The 17,963-nt window shown below is 38.0% G+C and overlaps 1 protein-coding gene across 1 annotated transcript in view; it reads right to left on the reverse strand.

The window, feature by feature from the left end:
* sardh (sarcosine dehydrogenase) overlaps positions 1–17,963 on the reverse strand; it is a 63,771-nt gene that overhangs the window by 37,939 nt on the left and 7,869 nt on the right. Inside the window, exons 6-10 of the mRNA XM_059357972.1 lie at positions 17,130–17,253; positions 16,789–16,889; positions 13,413–13,517; positions 6,776–6,905; positions 3,806–3,892 (exon numbers count right to left, since the gene is read on the reverse strand). Coding sequence (XP_059213955.1) covers positions 3,806–3,892; positions 6,776–6,905; positions 13,413–13,517; positions 16,789–16,889; positions 17,130–17,253 — 547 coding nt within the window. The remainder of the gene's footprint in view (positions 1–3,805; positions 3,893–6,775; positions 6,906–13,412; positions 13,518–16,788; positions 16,890–17,129; positions 17,254–17,963) is intronic.

Raw genomic sequence — 17,963 nt, forward strand, 5'->3', positions numbered from 1 at the left:
AGGTGAAAAGTCATTTTGACATCTCGGTCAAAAAAAAAAAATGTTTTTTTTAGAATTCCATGTTAAATTTAAAGGAATAGTTCCAATATTTGGACAATGCATCTACCAAAGTAATGTCAGTGTGTTAAGTGTGAAGCTTCAGTCACAATCTGTTAGCACAAAGATGCTAGCAGACGAATAAAACAGCTAACCTGGTTCTGTCCAAAGATCAAGACTTTGGCTATAAGATTCTGTAAAGCAAACCCTTTCACACAATTAATTTATTCTGTTTCATCCTTAAATTAACAAAAATGGAAAAACAAAAAACAATCAAATCAACATCCAAGCTGTAGCACATATCTTAGAACACCTACAGCTTTTTAAGAGCTAAACTAAAGCACTTTTCAAGCACTTTCAAGGTACCTTAACCAAAAATGTATATTGACACTGTTGTTACACTAACTGCTGTGATGCTAACTTTGATAGTATGATCACGTTCATGAGAAGACTTAGATAGACCTAGATATCAACAAGCTTAGCGCAGATGATGTAAGACACATTTCAAATATTAAATGATTTTTGGTTCACACAAGGGAATGTTTTTTACATGTGTAGAAGCAGCAGATTTTCTTGAAAATTATGCATTTTTCAAGGTGTAAATTCAAATTCAAGAGTATTCTTAACCTTGAAAACCTGATAGTAAAATTATTTTTCAAACTTTGTATGAACCCTGAAAACTGAGTGGTAAGAGGTCATGGTTTTCTGTGCTTCTCCTCTCCTTTTTTTTCTATGAGTATTCTAAAAGGCTCCCATCACTGTGTCTCTATCTTCCACTAACTGTAGATCAGGCATGTGCAAACTATTTCTGACAGGGTCATGTGGCTGCAGGTTTTCCTTCCAACCAAGCAGAAGCACAACAAGCATGAATCATTTAATCAACTGATCTCAGGGTTCAAACAGCTGATCAGTAGAAACGGGTGTGTTCTTGATTGGTTAGAACAAAAATCTGCAGCAGCATGGTCCTTTATGGAATAGTTTGGACATGCCTGGTGTAGAGTATCAGGTCTGACTCTGACTTGCAAAAAGCATTATGCCACTGAACCGAGAGTGGTTTTCTTAGCCTTCATCATGGTCATCATAGTACCTTAAATAGAGGTAATTTTCTGTATCCTACAGTGTGATTTAAAAAAACTGCAGTCAGTACTGTGATTATGAGCAACATGGTGATACAGCTGGGAGTTGCAGCAGTTAAAAGCAATTAAAGAACCATAATCCAAACGAATAAACACACTCAAAGTTTAGCATGACGGTTTTGACACCAAGAATAAGTAACTTAAAGTTGCTAGGCAACAAATACAACTCCTGCAAGTAAGCAGAGTAACTGATTGCTTGGAAACCAAAATAAACCCCAGCAAGTAAAACCAAACAACTGGAGGCTTAAAAAGTTATCGAGCACTCCGTGCTGGATTTTTTAATGTGAATCTATTGACTTTGACCCTGTGGTTTGTGAATTATCCCACTTGTCTTGTGCTGCCTCGAGCCAAAAGAGCTGTGTGAGTTTATGTGTCTGCATGTGCTTTTGTGTGATGGAGTGAAATGGACAAAGGACAAAGAGGCGGGGGGGAGAGAGTGACAGATGTAAAGAAAGAAAAAAGGCGTCATGAGGAAAAGTTGACATTATTGAGCTTGTGCTTCAATAAAAACTAGGATGTTTTGTTTGCGTGTGTGCATGCTGAGTGCAAGCGTGTGTGCGTGTGTGTGTGTGTGTGTGTGTGTCAGGCAAGTAAGAGGCAATGAAATATCCTTGCTGTGCATGGTTGGTGGAAAATCCTCAATTATCAAGTCACTGTTACTAGGTGTGATATATCTGCGACACTGGGCCCATTTCAATGAGCTCGCTCCCAGCATGACACATCAGAACTAAAGGGCGAGGGGACTGCAATTTTTTTTATCCACCTCCATTGTTGTAGGAATGTTACATTTTTATTTGCATGAACTTAAATAAAAAGAAAAATGTACAATGACGGTTGAAAAACAACTGGAGCATTATTTTCATTAACGTTATTTATCTTTTCATTATTTTTTGGGAAAATGATTAGGTATTACTAACTGAAAGTAGCTTCTTTTTTAAATTTCATTAGAATTTGAAATGGGGAGGTTAATTGTTTCGCCTCCAAATATTAAATATCAACAAACTCAAAGGTGTTCAACTTACAATGATTTACAACAGAGAGCACCGTCTTAAAGAATATTAGTTTCCCACTAATGATATTACACAATTATTATTATGGCCAACCGATGAGATTTTTGAGGCAGATACCGATACTGATTGGGGAAAAATGTATTGATATATGGAAGCTAATATCATGATATTTGGAGCTGGAATGGAAACAGACCATTTGCATACCGATAATTCTGTTATGAAAATATCGGCCCATAATATAGGCTGACTGATGTCTGATTCTTGCTCTTATTATTATAAGTTACAGTGACCCTTAAAGGAATAACAGCAGATTTATTTGTTGATCGCTTTAAAAGAAGTGCAAGTATGTGTGAAAAGTATTTTTCAAAAAAAAAATGTTTTCTCTACCACAAATAAGTGAATGTTTACAGTAATTTGTTTTTTAAATGTCAATTTTCACACCATGGTGGACTGTGAAACCATCATACCGATGCAACCCTATGTGAACCACTACATTTGGCCGTTTTGCTTAAAAATATGACTTAAATGACAAATCAATTATCAAAATTGTTGGCAATTAATTTTCTATTAGCAGACTAATTGCTTAATCATCCATTACTTCCAGCGTAGGATAATGCCATAATCAACAGAGGTCTAATGAATAAGCTACAGTTCCTATGAGATATAAAAGGACTCGGCAGCGTGTGAGCCCCTGTTAACCTGACAAGAGATAACAAGATACTGACTGACCTACGATCGTGCTGATGGGCAGAATGAGCCTCATGGACGAGTGGTTGGGGAATAAAGAGCAAAAGAGGAGTTCAGCAGAAAAGATCAGCGATTTGCATCCAATGTAATAAAACTACACTTGGGCAGCAAAAAAAACAACAGAGAAAGGTCTGTGTGTCATGTGTGAGAGTTGAAACCGCTGCATGCTCGCTCATTAGAGCTCCACCTCACTGCAACTCCCAGACTCTTGTCATAACAGCTTTAGAGCTCGACCCTGTGGTCTTTTGCTCTTACGCAGAAAAATAAAAGCTTTTCTCAACTGTCTGTTAATGCTGATGGCAATTACTTTACCCTTTACGCCCCCTCTCTCTGTGGTTTTCGGATTCCTGAGATACTCACATTCGTCCCCGTCTAATGTCAAAGGTAAACTAATCTATGAGTGAAGTAATGGAGTGACATGGGTTGTGTGTGTGTGTGTGTGTGTGTGTGTGTGTGTGTGTGTGTGTGTGTGTGTGTGTGTTCGTTGTCCATGGACATGGAGAAATGAAAAGCTCTCCATTATTCATTTGTGCCTTGAGAGTGTCCACATAGATTGGTGAAGGCTGGGTCAAAGTATGGGTAAAAACACTCTTTGGCCGTTTCTCCTTGCTTGTTTTTCATCCTGCTTATTTTGCCATGTAGCGGTGATTGCTCTGACCTTTCTAGCTCTATCATTTCATGTTCCCTCGAGGGAGAGCTTGAGGCCTACGCCATTTAGTATTTGAAACAAAGTACCTTTTAAGACATTGACGCTCTGACCGGAGATGTCTTCACACACTACAGTCCTCCTTGTACGCTCCTCATTTATCTCCCTTACTTTTCTTTCTGCCTTTTAAAGTTTTCCTCTGTTATTTTATTTCTTCTTGCTGCACTTACCAGCGCTGTTGAAGCCGCAGCCCAGAAAGAAACCTCTAACCTCCGGAGCCTCTCCCATCAGCGGCTTGTGGTCGGCTGTGAAGGATTCTGCAAAAACAGCGAGACAAACTTTTATCAATCAACTTTGATCAATCACATGTTATCATACAAAGTCAAAATCCAGTGAAATGTAATCGTCCCAGTTCATTCAATATGTGCTTTAAAAGAGGCAACACATGTATGATAGATACACTTAACACAGAGGTTACATTTTTCCCAATAATATATTTATTTTGTGTAAAAGATGGATGAAGAAAATGAAGATTGTGTAATGATAGGCTTTGGTGGTATCACGGTATTTTGGTATACCAGGGTTTTTAAAAAATCCCAATGGTAGGATTTTCAATAAGATAAGATATTCTTTTATTGGTCCCACAACAGGGACTTTTTGCGTGTTACAGCAGGAAAAATGGAAAGAAGCATCAATAAAATAACAATAAATACTAAACAAGCCATTTTAACAACACATTTAAAGGTATTAACAATTTAAAAAAGGTAATAATAACCATAATGTCAAAAATACAGGTGTGGCTCTTTTTATTTAACTATAAGGGAGATGCTGTATTTGGTCATGTATTATAGCCCACAGCACACACAACCAGAGGTCGGTCTCTACTGGTGGAACAGACAGCTGAGCTGAGAATGATAGCGACTTCACTACAGGACTAGTGAAAACGAAAATGTGCTTTTGCCTGGATTTGGGAGTATTTTGGGTTAAGTCCTAATGATAACAGGGTCTCTGCCGGTTTCAACAAGTCACATTTAAGACTTTTTAAGACTCTTAGGACCATAATGAATGCAATTTAAGACCCATTTCACATCCATACTGGCAAAAAACTACAAATGACATGAAGGAAAATCATATGTTTCCATCCAGGATCGGCTTCAACAATGTATTAAATTGTTCGTTCTGGAGCCACAAATCATTGAACTTGCATTTTCCCATCTTACACAAGTAAGTTGGCTATTACTAGCTGGTTGTGCTTGATAAATTCTGACCGGGCTGCACAGGTACTTAGTTCTGTTTTTGTAGTTATGTTATAGCGTTCTCAAAAACGGAAACATTTAAAAGTGAGACTGAAGTTTATGCATTTGTTTTAAATAAAAGTAACATGAAACATTGCAAGACCTTTCAAAATCGTATATTTAAGGCATTCATGAGATTTTAAGAGAATTTTAGACATTTTAAGGCCCTCAATTCACATTATTGGATTTTAGACGTTTTAAGACTTTTTAAGAGGACCCCTAGATATCCTGGATAAAGGGTCCTGGACCAGGCTGTTTTTGGTCATTTTTGGTCAACATAATTTCGCAAATTTAATGGACTGCCTCAGAAAATGAGTAGGAGCTGCTGCAACGCTATTAGACGGACAGCTGATCAGCTGACAGCAGGCAGACAGAGACAGTGGAGGAAAACACTGTGTGTGGAAACTTGTGCAAAATGCATGTAGCGAGTAATGTACCAATTATTTTTGTTGTTGAGAAAATAGTTCGATAACATCTTTCACCCACACTGGAATAACAGTAACCTACTCTTCTATATAAAGTGGGGAGGGAACACACTTATAGAAATATATCCCTTCAGCAGGGATAGTATGTGATACTGTGTGGACTATATGGGGAGCACAATTTACCTTTTTTTCATTTGCACCATGTGATAATTTATGGAGCACTTAAATTTAAAAAAAAGGTTTTTAAATCAATGTTTGTATCTTCAAATGACCAAGTGTTGAAACCTGGACAAAAGGAGGGAGAGCACGTTGAGCACATAAAAATATAATTATTTTAGCTGTTGAATTGAATTGAGATGAAAGAGAGTAAAATCAATAGTACTTCACTCACTGAGGCTCAAAATACACCCTTATGTGTATTATAATACACACAGAGATTTTCTTCAGTCACATTCAATTTCCTGCTGAATGTGCCGAAAGACAACATGTTTAACCTTTCACTTAGCCCTGCTTAATCCTAAGCAAACCTCACCAAGAAGTGCATGACCATGACCCGCTCTACTGCGCGTGTAAAAGGACGTAGCAACCCACTGAACTCATAAAACTCATCATGGATCGTGGCTGAGATTTCTGCTTTATTCCTCCCCCAGAGAAACTCAGGCACTCAGCAAACTCTATGAAGATTCAGTGCTCAGCGTGGTGCACTTAGCATGTAAAACACTTGAAATGCAACAAAAGCCAGCCTTAAAGCGAGGGCCAGGGCTGTGGAGCTGCTCTGCAACAACTCTGATGAAACCCACATTTTTTTAAATCTCTATTTCATCTAAGCTTCCTCTCCCTCTGAGACCCATCTTTCTTGACTTCTGACCTTTTTTCCTTAATTTATAGTTTGTTTCCATTTCTTACACTTTGCTTGTCTGTGCCACTGTCTGCATTTCATCTGTCCTTTTTTACATTTCAAGTTTTGTTTGTGAATTTTTCTGTCATCCCCTGGTCATTCATCCCTACATGTCTGTGTATTTGTGTAATGGTATGTTTCAGCTGTCACTTTTTCCACTTCTTTCTCTCCCAACAGCTCACACCATGGTGATGAAAAATCCAATACGATACTGTAACTGTTCAGGTCGCACAGCCACAGACCGGCTCACTCAACCACTTGGAAAACATGATATCACCTTGACGGGAAGTCAGACTTGAGCTAATCGAACCATCACCTCTACAAACATGACGCATAGTCTGCTAGTTTAGGTATTCATGAGCAAATGGAGGACTGGAGTGCTGCATAAGATATTTAACAGATGGATACATTTCACTTTAAAATTAGAATGTGTTCAATTTAAGCAGTGTCATGAAAGTTGCTTGTTCCCTGCTGCAATGCATAATGTTATAGGAAATGGGGAGAGCTTAGAGGATTTTCAGAGAAATGTAAGCTTCTGTGGAATAGGTATGTGTGTGTGTGTGTGTGTGTGTGTATGTGTACCTGGTCCACAGACAGTGGACTTTATGCCAGTCTGCTCCAGACAAGGAACTCTGTTCATTGCACCCTCGATGTGTTGCATGAATACATCCCAGTCCAGGTCAAACAGGCTGAAGGCAAATTTATCAGACACCTGGGAAACAAAGCACACAGCAGAAATGGATGTGAGGACTTTTTCTATTTTCTAATACCGGTGTGTTTTTTAAAAGTGGCTGTTGTCAGTTTCTGCACATACAGATTTATGCCCCAAGGAAATTATGTATTCTGCTGCAAAAACACAATGATATTCGTAAACAGGTGGTCTTACAAGGGGCACATCACTGGGGAAAAAGTGGGAAAATGCTGTTTTTCTATTGTCGAATGCTGAAAATTGTGTTGTTTTCTCTCAGATTCTCCGCACAGATTTTTTTGGGCCACTTGGGGACAGCAGAAACAAGTTGAAAACACAACATAGACTACGTTTACATGAAAAGAAATTAAGCTGCTTTTATGGCAAATAAATATAAATATTTCACCAATATTCCAGTTTACATCTAAGAAAAGAAAACCCCAATTATGACGATTATTACAAATGTGGCGTATTCATGTCAAATGAGTGCTACTTAAACCCCCAATAATGTTTTATTCTGAGAATGTCACATTTGGAAAAAAATATTTCAATGTGCTGTCAGCATGAGCTGTATCATATTCATAATTGCATCATATCCTGTTAACGTAGTCACTGACAAATCATCATCTATTAATGTATGCATTCAGCAATTAAGATTAAGATTAAGATTAATATTAAGATTTCCCACAACTGGGAAATTTCCAGAATAACAACAGCAAAGTGGATAGAAAAAAAAACAATAAAGAGCAGTATAAACTAGAAATATAAGTTAATTATCAGAATATTTTACAGTGTTTATAGTGATTGTCAATAGAGATAGTGAATATAAGACTTCTATTGAGTCAAATCAGAATGATAATCTTGCTCTATAAATTCTACCCTCCAAATTGTCATTTCATATGATCTTATAATAGAATTATTTATTGCAGCCACTTCCAAACCAAAAATACTCAGCTCTGGTTGTTTTTTTTCCTACACAAAATGAATCCACAGTGCTGCAGTGGATCGGCCCTGATGTGCTTCTTTTCCTTTTCCTTCTTTGCCTCTTTGACAAGAACCCTGTGACTTCAGTCTGTAAACCACCAACTGTGTGAGTAACACACTGAAGCCACAGCACCGTCCTGAAGCATCTGTTGAATCGACTCTTTCTCACCAGGGAATCAACATCTGTCAAATCCCACTCAGTTCCCTGTCCAAGTCTTAAATTGCGCCCATCTGGACCTCTGCAGCTCCCTCCATGTGAGCCGGGCCAAAACGCAGCCTTTAGCTCCTACAACTCGTGCCGTTCAGAGCTGACCGCCTTGCCTTAAAAATTCTCCCCTGCTACACTAATCTGACTGAGTCAGGGTGCTCAAATTGAAGCCCAGCACAGCAGCTTGTGCTACGTGCAGTGATTTTATCAGTCATGCATGTCTCCCTATATCCTGGCACTGATCTGATCATCCCACCACTCCAACTTCTCCATCTTGGCTCCTCAATGGTGAAATGCAATTTAGAAAAGCAGTCATCCTCGTACTTTTAGAGAGTGGCGGTGAGTCATAGCAGACTTATCGTGATAACAGCATCTATTTACAGCCTCAACTTTTGAATGTGTTGAATAAAAGTAAATGGTAAAAAGCACTTTTTTCTAGTAATAGCGAAAAACTCAACAGGTCTTAAGTCACCCATTCACACACACACTCATTCATTCAGAGGTGACCAAGGCTACCCTCAACCACTGTGCTGTGAGTCTGTGCTCAGCCGCTCACACATCACATGAAATTGATTCTTTAAGTTAGAAGTCTGCAGTTAGAGAGAAGTACTGCCAAAGTAGTTCCTATGGCTTTACAATTAGCTTCAGTGGTGACACTTTCAGTTTTGATTAACAGTTCAGTGTTACAGGGATGTGCATGCTGACGGTAGCTGCTTTCATGTGAACAAAGAGTTTGTGCATTATTACGGAGCACTGACACTCAAACGGAGTATCTGAGGAGCGGCGTTCTTTGTCCTAGACACCACGCTCCTCTCAATCCCTCCCAAGCCATCGATCCTGCTCATCTTCACTCAGTAGGCATGCTCTTTTCTCTCCGTCTCCCAGCTAATTCTCCTTTCTGTATCTCCTCTTTCTTCCGCCATTCGCCTCAAGACATCAAAGCAACGCTCAGCTGCAGAACGAGAACAAAAGAAGCTGCTTCGGCACAAAGAAATCCTCTAAAATGTAAAAAGCCACTGAGGAGTCAGTAGACAGGCAGCCAGCCAGACGGAAAGACAGAAAGTCATGAAGTCAGTATTATTAGTGTCCTGCAAAAACCCCGTCTGGAGCCTTTCATAAAAACTCAGACTAGTGTTCTTATATTTCTTTGGGTTGGTACTGCAGAGATTTCATTTGTTTCTACCAGTTTTACCACTTCAGTGTTTTTCATCACAGCCCTTGACGTGGCTCGTTCTTAAACACGAACAGGTTGAATAGATGGTAACGTTTTTTTTACGTGTAAATGGTATGAGTCCAGGATTATATTGCACATTGTAACAACACTCAAGGTGGGAAAGAAATGCTCGATACAGCATAGTATCGCAATATTTTATCGATTCATGGCCGCCAAGTATCGATATTAAGCATTCCGGCGGCCGGCGGGCCACCAGTATTTTAGCCATTTTTTTTACACTTTTAGGGATATACTGGAGATACTGGTATCATATGAAACTAGAAGATCTAAAGGAATCTATAGGCACCATGTGCGTCAGGATATTATGTCGAGAAGTTATTAAAATAACACAGCAAAGTTAGGTTATTTTTTGAAGATTAATTTAAAAAAAAAAGCAGTGAAGCTTGAAGTTGAGGAAAGTTTGAGAAAATGCTGCAGTTGTTGTTGTCCATACATGTTTGATATCAGTTCAGTTCGGTTAGATTGAATACTTTGTGGGTCAGTCTGTGGGTTTGACTCATTGTGGAGAAATAAAAAGACTGAAGTGAGATGAATAGACTGAGAATTTTCTCTTATTTGACAAAATGTCATTTTGGGGACACAAAATGCAGTTAAACAGTTAAATCACAATACTCACCAAATGGCAAAATGCTTAAAATCGCAATAATATCGTATCGTGACTCAACTATCGGGATAAAATTGTATCGTGGGGTGTCTTTTTTAAATCTTAAATTAACATAGAAACATACAGATTTGGCATTACAAAAGCAAATGTCCTAAGTTATTTTTTAGGAATTCTATCCCATTTTACTTCACCCGGTCTCATCTAAGGTTACGAAATCCTAAATACTTAATCCAACATCGCTTATCAACTTTTATGTCTGTTACCTAACAACTGATGCTACTTTTCTCATCTCACTGAGCCAAACGCCTTTGTAACAGCTGTTTTATTCATTGAAACATTCATGAAAAAGAGACAAAAAACAATGACAGGCACTTTACTTCATAAGGGATGACTTAGAGGTAACAATTGTAGAGAAACCCAAAGATGTTCTTTTCGGGGAAATTTACAAAAACGCTAACTCTGGAGATGAAAGAAAGAGAGAGACACAGTCTCTGCCGTTTCCAGCATCCAAAAGAGCGTTGATGTTATCAAAAAGAAAAATAAGTACACTGACAAGTGACACAGGAAGGCAACAGTCTCTAAAGCTGCTCGCAGTTGCTCCGCTAACTGCAGAAACATGGCCCGGTAGCCTGCATCTACTAATGAGCGCTTTGACATCAAACCACAACACGTTGTCAGTGACTGTCATTAGACTCACAGTACTTGCGCCTGTTCACATTTCATTGGTGTAATAGCAATAAAAGAGCAGCCATATGGTTAAAAAACTTGGTGGAAGCAGCTTAATGTGAAGTTAGGCGAGTTTATTAAAGGGTTTGGGAAGTTAGGATGCTTTTGTAATACACATCTGCCATCATAATCTAAGATAGGAATAATAACTGTTCATCTGTAGTGGCTTTTTTTTCTAACATTAATTACAATGGTTTCCAAACAGTTAACATAAGATCCAAAATTATGAAGTTTCTATAATACGGCCCCAGAACAAGAAAACAGCATGCCTTCCACCAGACCTGCCAGCGCAGTTAACAAACTGCTCTAAAAACCTGTCCTTGAGAGAAAGTACACATCCATTAAGACCAAGACCACCCGTCGATTTTAAAGGCTTTTACAAAGATCATTCTCCAAAGTCAACCACCCCTTTAAATCGCCCGTCTGTGTGTGAAAGAACTGCCTGTACGATTACCTTTTATAGTTGCCAAAGAGTTGTTTGAATAATCCTCCCTCTTTTTCACAGCCTTTTATCATTTCACTCTTTCACAGAAAAACTTTGGTTTTATATTCCCATAAAGGCAATTCCACCGGTAGTGGAGATAAAAATATAAGGTTTGTGGGTGGTGCTAAAAGAACAGCTATGAGGTCATTAAAATCAATGGGTTTATCTTCTTTGGAGCGCGTGTTATGCTCGTCAATCTGCCTATTAAAAATGAGATATCTGGCGTGCAGGCCATAAAACACTTGAGTTTCACCATGGATGACAACATAATACTTTTTTGATAGCCTACCTTGCCAAGTATGTTTCTCTATAAAAACGCTTTTTATAGAAAAACAAACTTTTCAAAATGCAAATTTGATACCAAACCCTGCCTACAGTACCTCCCAAAATAACACTGAATCCACCAGGCCCTGTCATCACTGTGGAGAAACGCTCATCAATCAATTTTATGCATCTCTTTGTTTTTAGTGTTACAACCTTGCCTCAATGCACCACCAGCTACACTGTATACAGTACACTATTTTTGTGTTACTTGCTCTCTGCAAACATGTACTTTTTTCTGGATTATGTGTATTTTTAATAAAGATACCATTTGGTTTCTAGTCACAGGCCTGAAGGGGGGATCGATGCCACTATTCTGTACATGCCTCTTATCAACTACAATTATAATACATTTCTCTTCTTTTATGAGTTATACAAACATACATTGAGTAAAAAAGTCAGCTTTTAAATGATATGATGGGCAATTTTTTTTTAACCTTGAGATGGATCCAAGCTAGCAGTTTCTCTCTCCCCTAAGCTAACAGCACACCCTGAGTCCAGTTCTGTACTTTAAAGAAACTGTGCAAAGTTTGTTGAAATATGCTTATTTGCTTTCTTGACAGGAGTTAGATGAAAGGATTGAAAAAAAACCCAAATGTGTCTCATTGTGTACCATACATATAAAGGTAGAAAGAGAAGCTAGTTAGCTTAGCTTAGAGTGGAAAACAGAAGCGCAGAAAAACAGCGAGCTAGCAGAAAGCTAGCCATGCAATATCCAAGGCAATCCCCAGTAAAACCACAATTTACATTTCAGTTTTTGTATTTTAGATTAAACCAATGACATACAAGTGTTCACCACTGAGCTTTAGATGGGCTGGTAGAAACAAACTTATAATTCCAGTCTTTATGACAAGCTAGGCTAGAAAATGAGACTGGCATCAATCTTGTCATCCAACTCCTGGCAAGAAGGAGTATAAGATTATTTCCTTGACTTTACATTTATATTTTAATAAAACTGTGATTTATTTAAGCACAGTTTAAATGCAGGGCTTCTATTTGTAATAGAGTAATTCTAGGTCATCAGACGTCCCTGTTATTACAGGATCGTCTCGGTTTCAAGCTGGGGTGTCCCAAGACATTGTTGTTTTTTTCCCCACAATTAAAACAATAATTCTAATATTAAACTTGCTTTCAGCTCTTGCATAGATGTTCTGTCCCATTCAACATTGCCTAACTCAATATCAAAACATAACTGATGCTTCACATTTTTGAATTCAACACTGATTTGTCCGTGTCCATCAATCAATGTGCTGTAGTCAAAGCTGTGGCTAGCCTACAAGTCAAATATAAGTCTATGCTACTTCAGCATGCTAGTTGTAGCTGTTGTGATGAAGAAAAAGTTGATTTTCACCAAAAGAGCTCCAGCAGGATTACTACTTTCATAAAGTACGAAGCAGTGAAAATGTTATGTTTGTGGCATGCACCGTGTTGAAAAAGCTGAAATAATTGTCACCCAGACAGATTTAAAAAAAAAAAAAAAAATTTTTTAAAGGCCTATGGTGCATAGCCATACAGTCTATGGTGCATAAGCATAACATAAGGTTCACTAGACTAGGGGGTTTAAAAATAAGGTCACCCATCTATATCATCTATCTTATAATAATATCATACTTGAGTAAAGGACCTGAAGATATTCCTCTTGAGGAGATTAATGCACAAGCACACACAGTGAGTCTTACTCTGAATACAGTTCGACCTCCAAGGTAATGCAGAAACAAGTAATGAAGACGAGGGGAAAAAAACAGACTAAATAAGAGATGAGGTCAAACTGACGGAGACAATGAGAAGTAAATAAACAGGATTAAACTTATTCAGTTTCTAAATTGAAGGATTTGATTTTATGTCAAACAAGACAGATGTGCGTCATCAGTCTCGCTCACGCACACACAGTCAGTATGTAACGTTTCAGAGTCTTAAAGCTGTTGGCAGAGAACGAGACGGTTAATTATTCAGATGATATTCAAGCTTACCTCTTCCCAGAAGATGGGGTTTTGTTCATAACCACCCACAGAGAGGGCGTCACCTTGGAGGCGTAGGTACACTGATGCATCATGGTCCCTGACATTTGGCATGTTCTGCAAAAGAGTGAAAGTGGAAACATTCAACAGATGAATTAGTCCAAACACACTCTGTTTTTGAGTGACAAACTGATGGGCAGACACATATTCGTAAACAAGAGGAGGACAAATTATAAGAGCCTCAATCTTCAGCTAAGAAATAAATTACTTTAATTAATTAGTTTGTTTTGATTGACAGCTAGAACTATAAAACCTTCATCCATAATAACAAGACACAAAGGAAAGAAAGTGGATGGTATTATATTTGAAGCTGTACCAGCAAATGCTCGGTAGATAATGGACTAAAATTATAAAATATAAATAAATAAATATATGTGCTTATCACAATTATTGTATGTCAGGTCTAATCAATGACTAATTTCAGCCTAACACCTGAAACAAATATATAAAAATGTAAGAAATCTGTTGAAACAAGAAGAAAATTCTCATGGCGTTTACCGCATATTTAAAGCTAATTTGACCTTAACTTCACCCGGGTTATCGCATAGTATTTCATGCTTTTTCGGATTACACATAGACATACATATGGAAAAAGCTATACAATAAGGAACATAACAACCATATAATCTTTACAGCATCAGTGCCATGTGCCATGACATGCCTGAACAACCATAGAGGTTTTTTTGTGCATGGTATCTCAGCTGCTGACACACCATGAAATCTTCTTTCAAACACACAGCAGAGAGAAGCATTCAGCCCCTTGAGTCTGAGTAAACACTCTTGTAGAAGTGCCTAATGAATAGTTACACTTTAAGCATGTTGTGCCATTTGTATTCATTCTGTCATGAGTGCTTTTCATACCAAAGTCAATTGACTCTGGTTAAAAAAAAACAAAATATCAGTGAACAAGCTTGACATTTGGAAGCAGCACACTACATATAATAACATCAGGCAAACTGCTCCTTTCCTCTCTCTTCTGTGCAGAGTACAGTCAGGCAGCTTACTCTGCACTCAGAACTGGACTTCCTGCAGTCACATGGATAAAAAATAAACAAATTTAAACCCCTCACAGCCTCTGTGGACAAAAACACATTCTATTCACACACGGACATGTGGTCAGCAGGAGATGTTTGACCTGACAAGTTGCACATCCTGGTGGGAACAGATTTCCTGGTGGCATCCGAGTGTCTGAGTGTGCCGTTTAGTGTGTGTGTGTGGGCTGCTGTCTGTGCACATGATGTAGCAGTAATGCTGGTTAAGCTGCTCTTAAACTACATAACACAGAGAAGCTCTGTCAGTCCCCCTAAAACCACAAGCCTCCAGAGGATGTGCACAGTGGATTGTGTACAGGAGCAATGTCAGACATGTTGTATCTGCACACAGAGGCCTCCACAATACATCACAGACACACATGATCAGCATTAAAGGATGCAAACAGAACAATCTGCCCGTCTCTTCAATGCAAACAATCACACATATCTCAGGCCAACACTCACTGCAAGGAATCTGGACTGTAACAGGTGGAAATCTATAGTGTCACAGTGCCCCCTGTTGGTCATACAGACCTAATACAGACAGATGAGGGACTTTCTATTTGGAATTAAATTAACAGTAAAATCCAAGTTGTATTGCCCCTTTTATGAGGATTCATCAATAGAGCATTATAAATCGTGTAGAATGTAATGTAAGGTTTTAATTTAATTTTCACAAGGTAATAGTGACATTGTATATTTACATTTACAATAAGGAACTATACAGGTGCATCTCAATGAAATTATAATGCCATAGAAAAGTGTATTTATGTCAGTAATTCAATTCAAAAAGTGGAAATAACACATTATATAGATCACACACAGAATGAACACAGAATGAAACATTTCATGTCTTAATGTATTTATTTCTTCTAATTATAATGATTATGGCTTACATTTAATGACGACCTAAAGTTCAGTGTCTTAAAAAAAAAATGAAGATTACAAAAGACCAATTTTAAAAAGTATGTTCAATATGGAAATGTTGGCCTCTGAAAAGTATGTCCATCTATATGGACTCAATACTTGGTTGGGGCTATTTGACTTGAACTACTGGAAATGGACTTTTCTATCATATTCTAATATACTGAGATGCACCTGTAGTTACTTAGATTTATTTGTCCTATGTTTTTTTAAAAGTTTAAAACCGTTTGTAGGAGCCATTTTGTTCTTATCTGTAAATATTTTGTTTATGGGTGGAGTTTTGTTATTATATAGGGCAGGATGCACAGATGGAGGTGGAGGGAGGTTTTTTTGTCTGTTGGAAGTCAGGAGGAGCGTCACGGTAAATTATTTTTGACCGTGCTTTGAACCTGTTTTGAACATGTTACAAGTTGACATGGATGCTGTCAATTATTTTAATCACCAAAATAAATGCAGAGAAAGTTTAAATACTTTCTAGGAAATTGCTACTACACTGTTAAAACTACGGTAAGTTATCCCAAACAATTATCTATTAAAGGCAGCTCCATTAACATTATAAAAACGCTCTTAAATTGCTTGAAAGCTTGCATAAAAGATAATTTCTTATAATAAAAAAGTCAATATATATAATACTTAGAGAAGACTGGGTAATACTAACTGAAGAGGCATATGGTTTGTTACACAAAACCATCTGAGACACTGTTTGGAAATTGGCAGGCCCTTTCAAAAATACTTGGAGAGGACTGAATGAACTATTGTTGTTGTTTTGAATGAACACAGTTATCTCTCCATGGTGTCACACACCTAAACCACAGGTGGAGCTGCCAGGAGCCTCACAGGATGCTGACTGCTCCAAACCGCTGTGGTTCAGACATAAACGCACTACTTCAGGTCCGACAAAATTGATTTTCATTCTCATGTGGTCTTGTGACATCACAAGAAACCAGCTTCTGTGCAAGGCTAAGTGTATTTCAACAAGAGATGACAGCTAACTAAGTCCACAACTAAGGCCAATACTGGCAGCTCAACAAGTCACTTGGTAGCATTGATTTGTAGCATTGATGAAAGGCACTTTGCAGATTTTACACAACAGAAAATAGGAATAGCACTATTGTAATCATGTGCCTCTTCCAACTTCTGGTGTCATATTGTATTGACAACAACACAAGAAATTCAGACACAGCGTTGCTGCAAACGTCAGCATTTTCTTTCAGGATATTATACCTCCAAAAGCAATAAATAGAACAGGAAAGCCATTTTCCGGGAAACTCTCAGGTCCCATAGAGCAGTGTGCCAATGTTTGATTTTATTTTTACTATAATAAATCATGATCTAAAGTCAAGCAGTTGAGATATGACACATGGAGGTCCTACCTGTATGCCTTCAATTCTCTCTGTCACCACATAGGCATGATGCATCGCAACTAGAGGCACCTTGACTCCGGCCATCTCCCCCAGCTTGGTGGCCCACACACCTGCATGTTACACACAGAGACAAAAATGTCTTGAAGTGACATCTAGATCTAAATGCACTTTGGGGAAAAAAACGTACAACATAAAACTGCATGAAATTGCTTTTTTGCATCAAGTATCTTATCACTTTGCAATCTTACTTTTACATGGTGTATCTGCATCAGTAGGTAGATTCTCCTAACATATCCCAGAGTTAACGCCATATCACAATTTTTTGTTAGCTGATCTTGTCTGAATCTCACCTGCACAGTTCACAACACAAGGTGTCTCAATGGTCCCATGTTCGGTCTCCACTGCCTTCACCCTCTTTACACCAAAATCATCAGTCCGCACTTGGATACCAGTCACTGGGCAGTTCTCGATCACCTGATTGAAAGAGGACGGTGTGGAGTTATTCACATGCAACATAAAGATAATGTATATGTTCTGCTCCACCCACGCAAGAGCCCCTATTTTCAATTAACTGGGGAGTTTTATAATAATTGAATCATATAAAATAAGAGCCTTTTTAATGTGTGTGGAGGTGTTTCTGTGACAGAAGTATGGCTTCAGTATACTAAATAAATCATTCTCCCTTGACACAAATTCGCCATACTTTATAACCCTAATTCCTCATAACTGACCTGACAGTACATTCATTTAAAATGCTTTTAAATGCAATAAACAAAGTAGTTCTCTAAGAGCAAATAAAACGCTCAAATGCCTGTTTGTGGAGGTCCTCCACAATACATAAAGTCTGATCAAATGGTTTCAGTGGTTTAAAGTTGATTAAAGAAAGATTAAGTGATTATTCAAAATTTTACGACAGTATTTTTTTTTATCAGATAGCCTGAGCTTAGCCTCAACTAAGCCTTTCTAACAGCTGTGCAGTCAGACCCTGGTGATCTACTCAGAAGAAAAATAGCTTTCTTCATAAGGCCAAAAGGAAATTAGTAAGTAAAGTTAGTTTATAGAGCACTTTTCACAGATAAGAACATGAAGTGCTTCACAGAAAAAAGGGGAACATAAGACAATTAAAACACAATGAAACATAAAATTATAAAATAATATGTATAATGCACTGAAAACACTGACCA

Source organism: Centropristis striata, chromosome 19 (genome assembly GCF_030273125.1).
Source record: "Centropristis striata isolate RG_2023a ecotype Rhode Island chromosome 19, C.striata_1.0, whole genome shotgun sequence".
Taxonomy (NCBI): Eukaryota; Metazoa; Chordata; class Actinopteri; order Perciformes; family Serranidae; genus Centropristis; species Centropristis striata.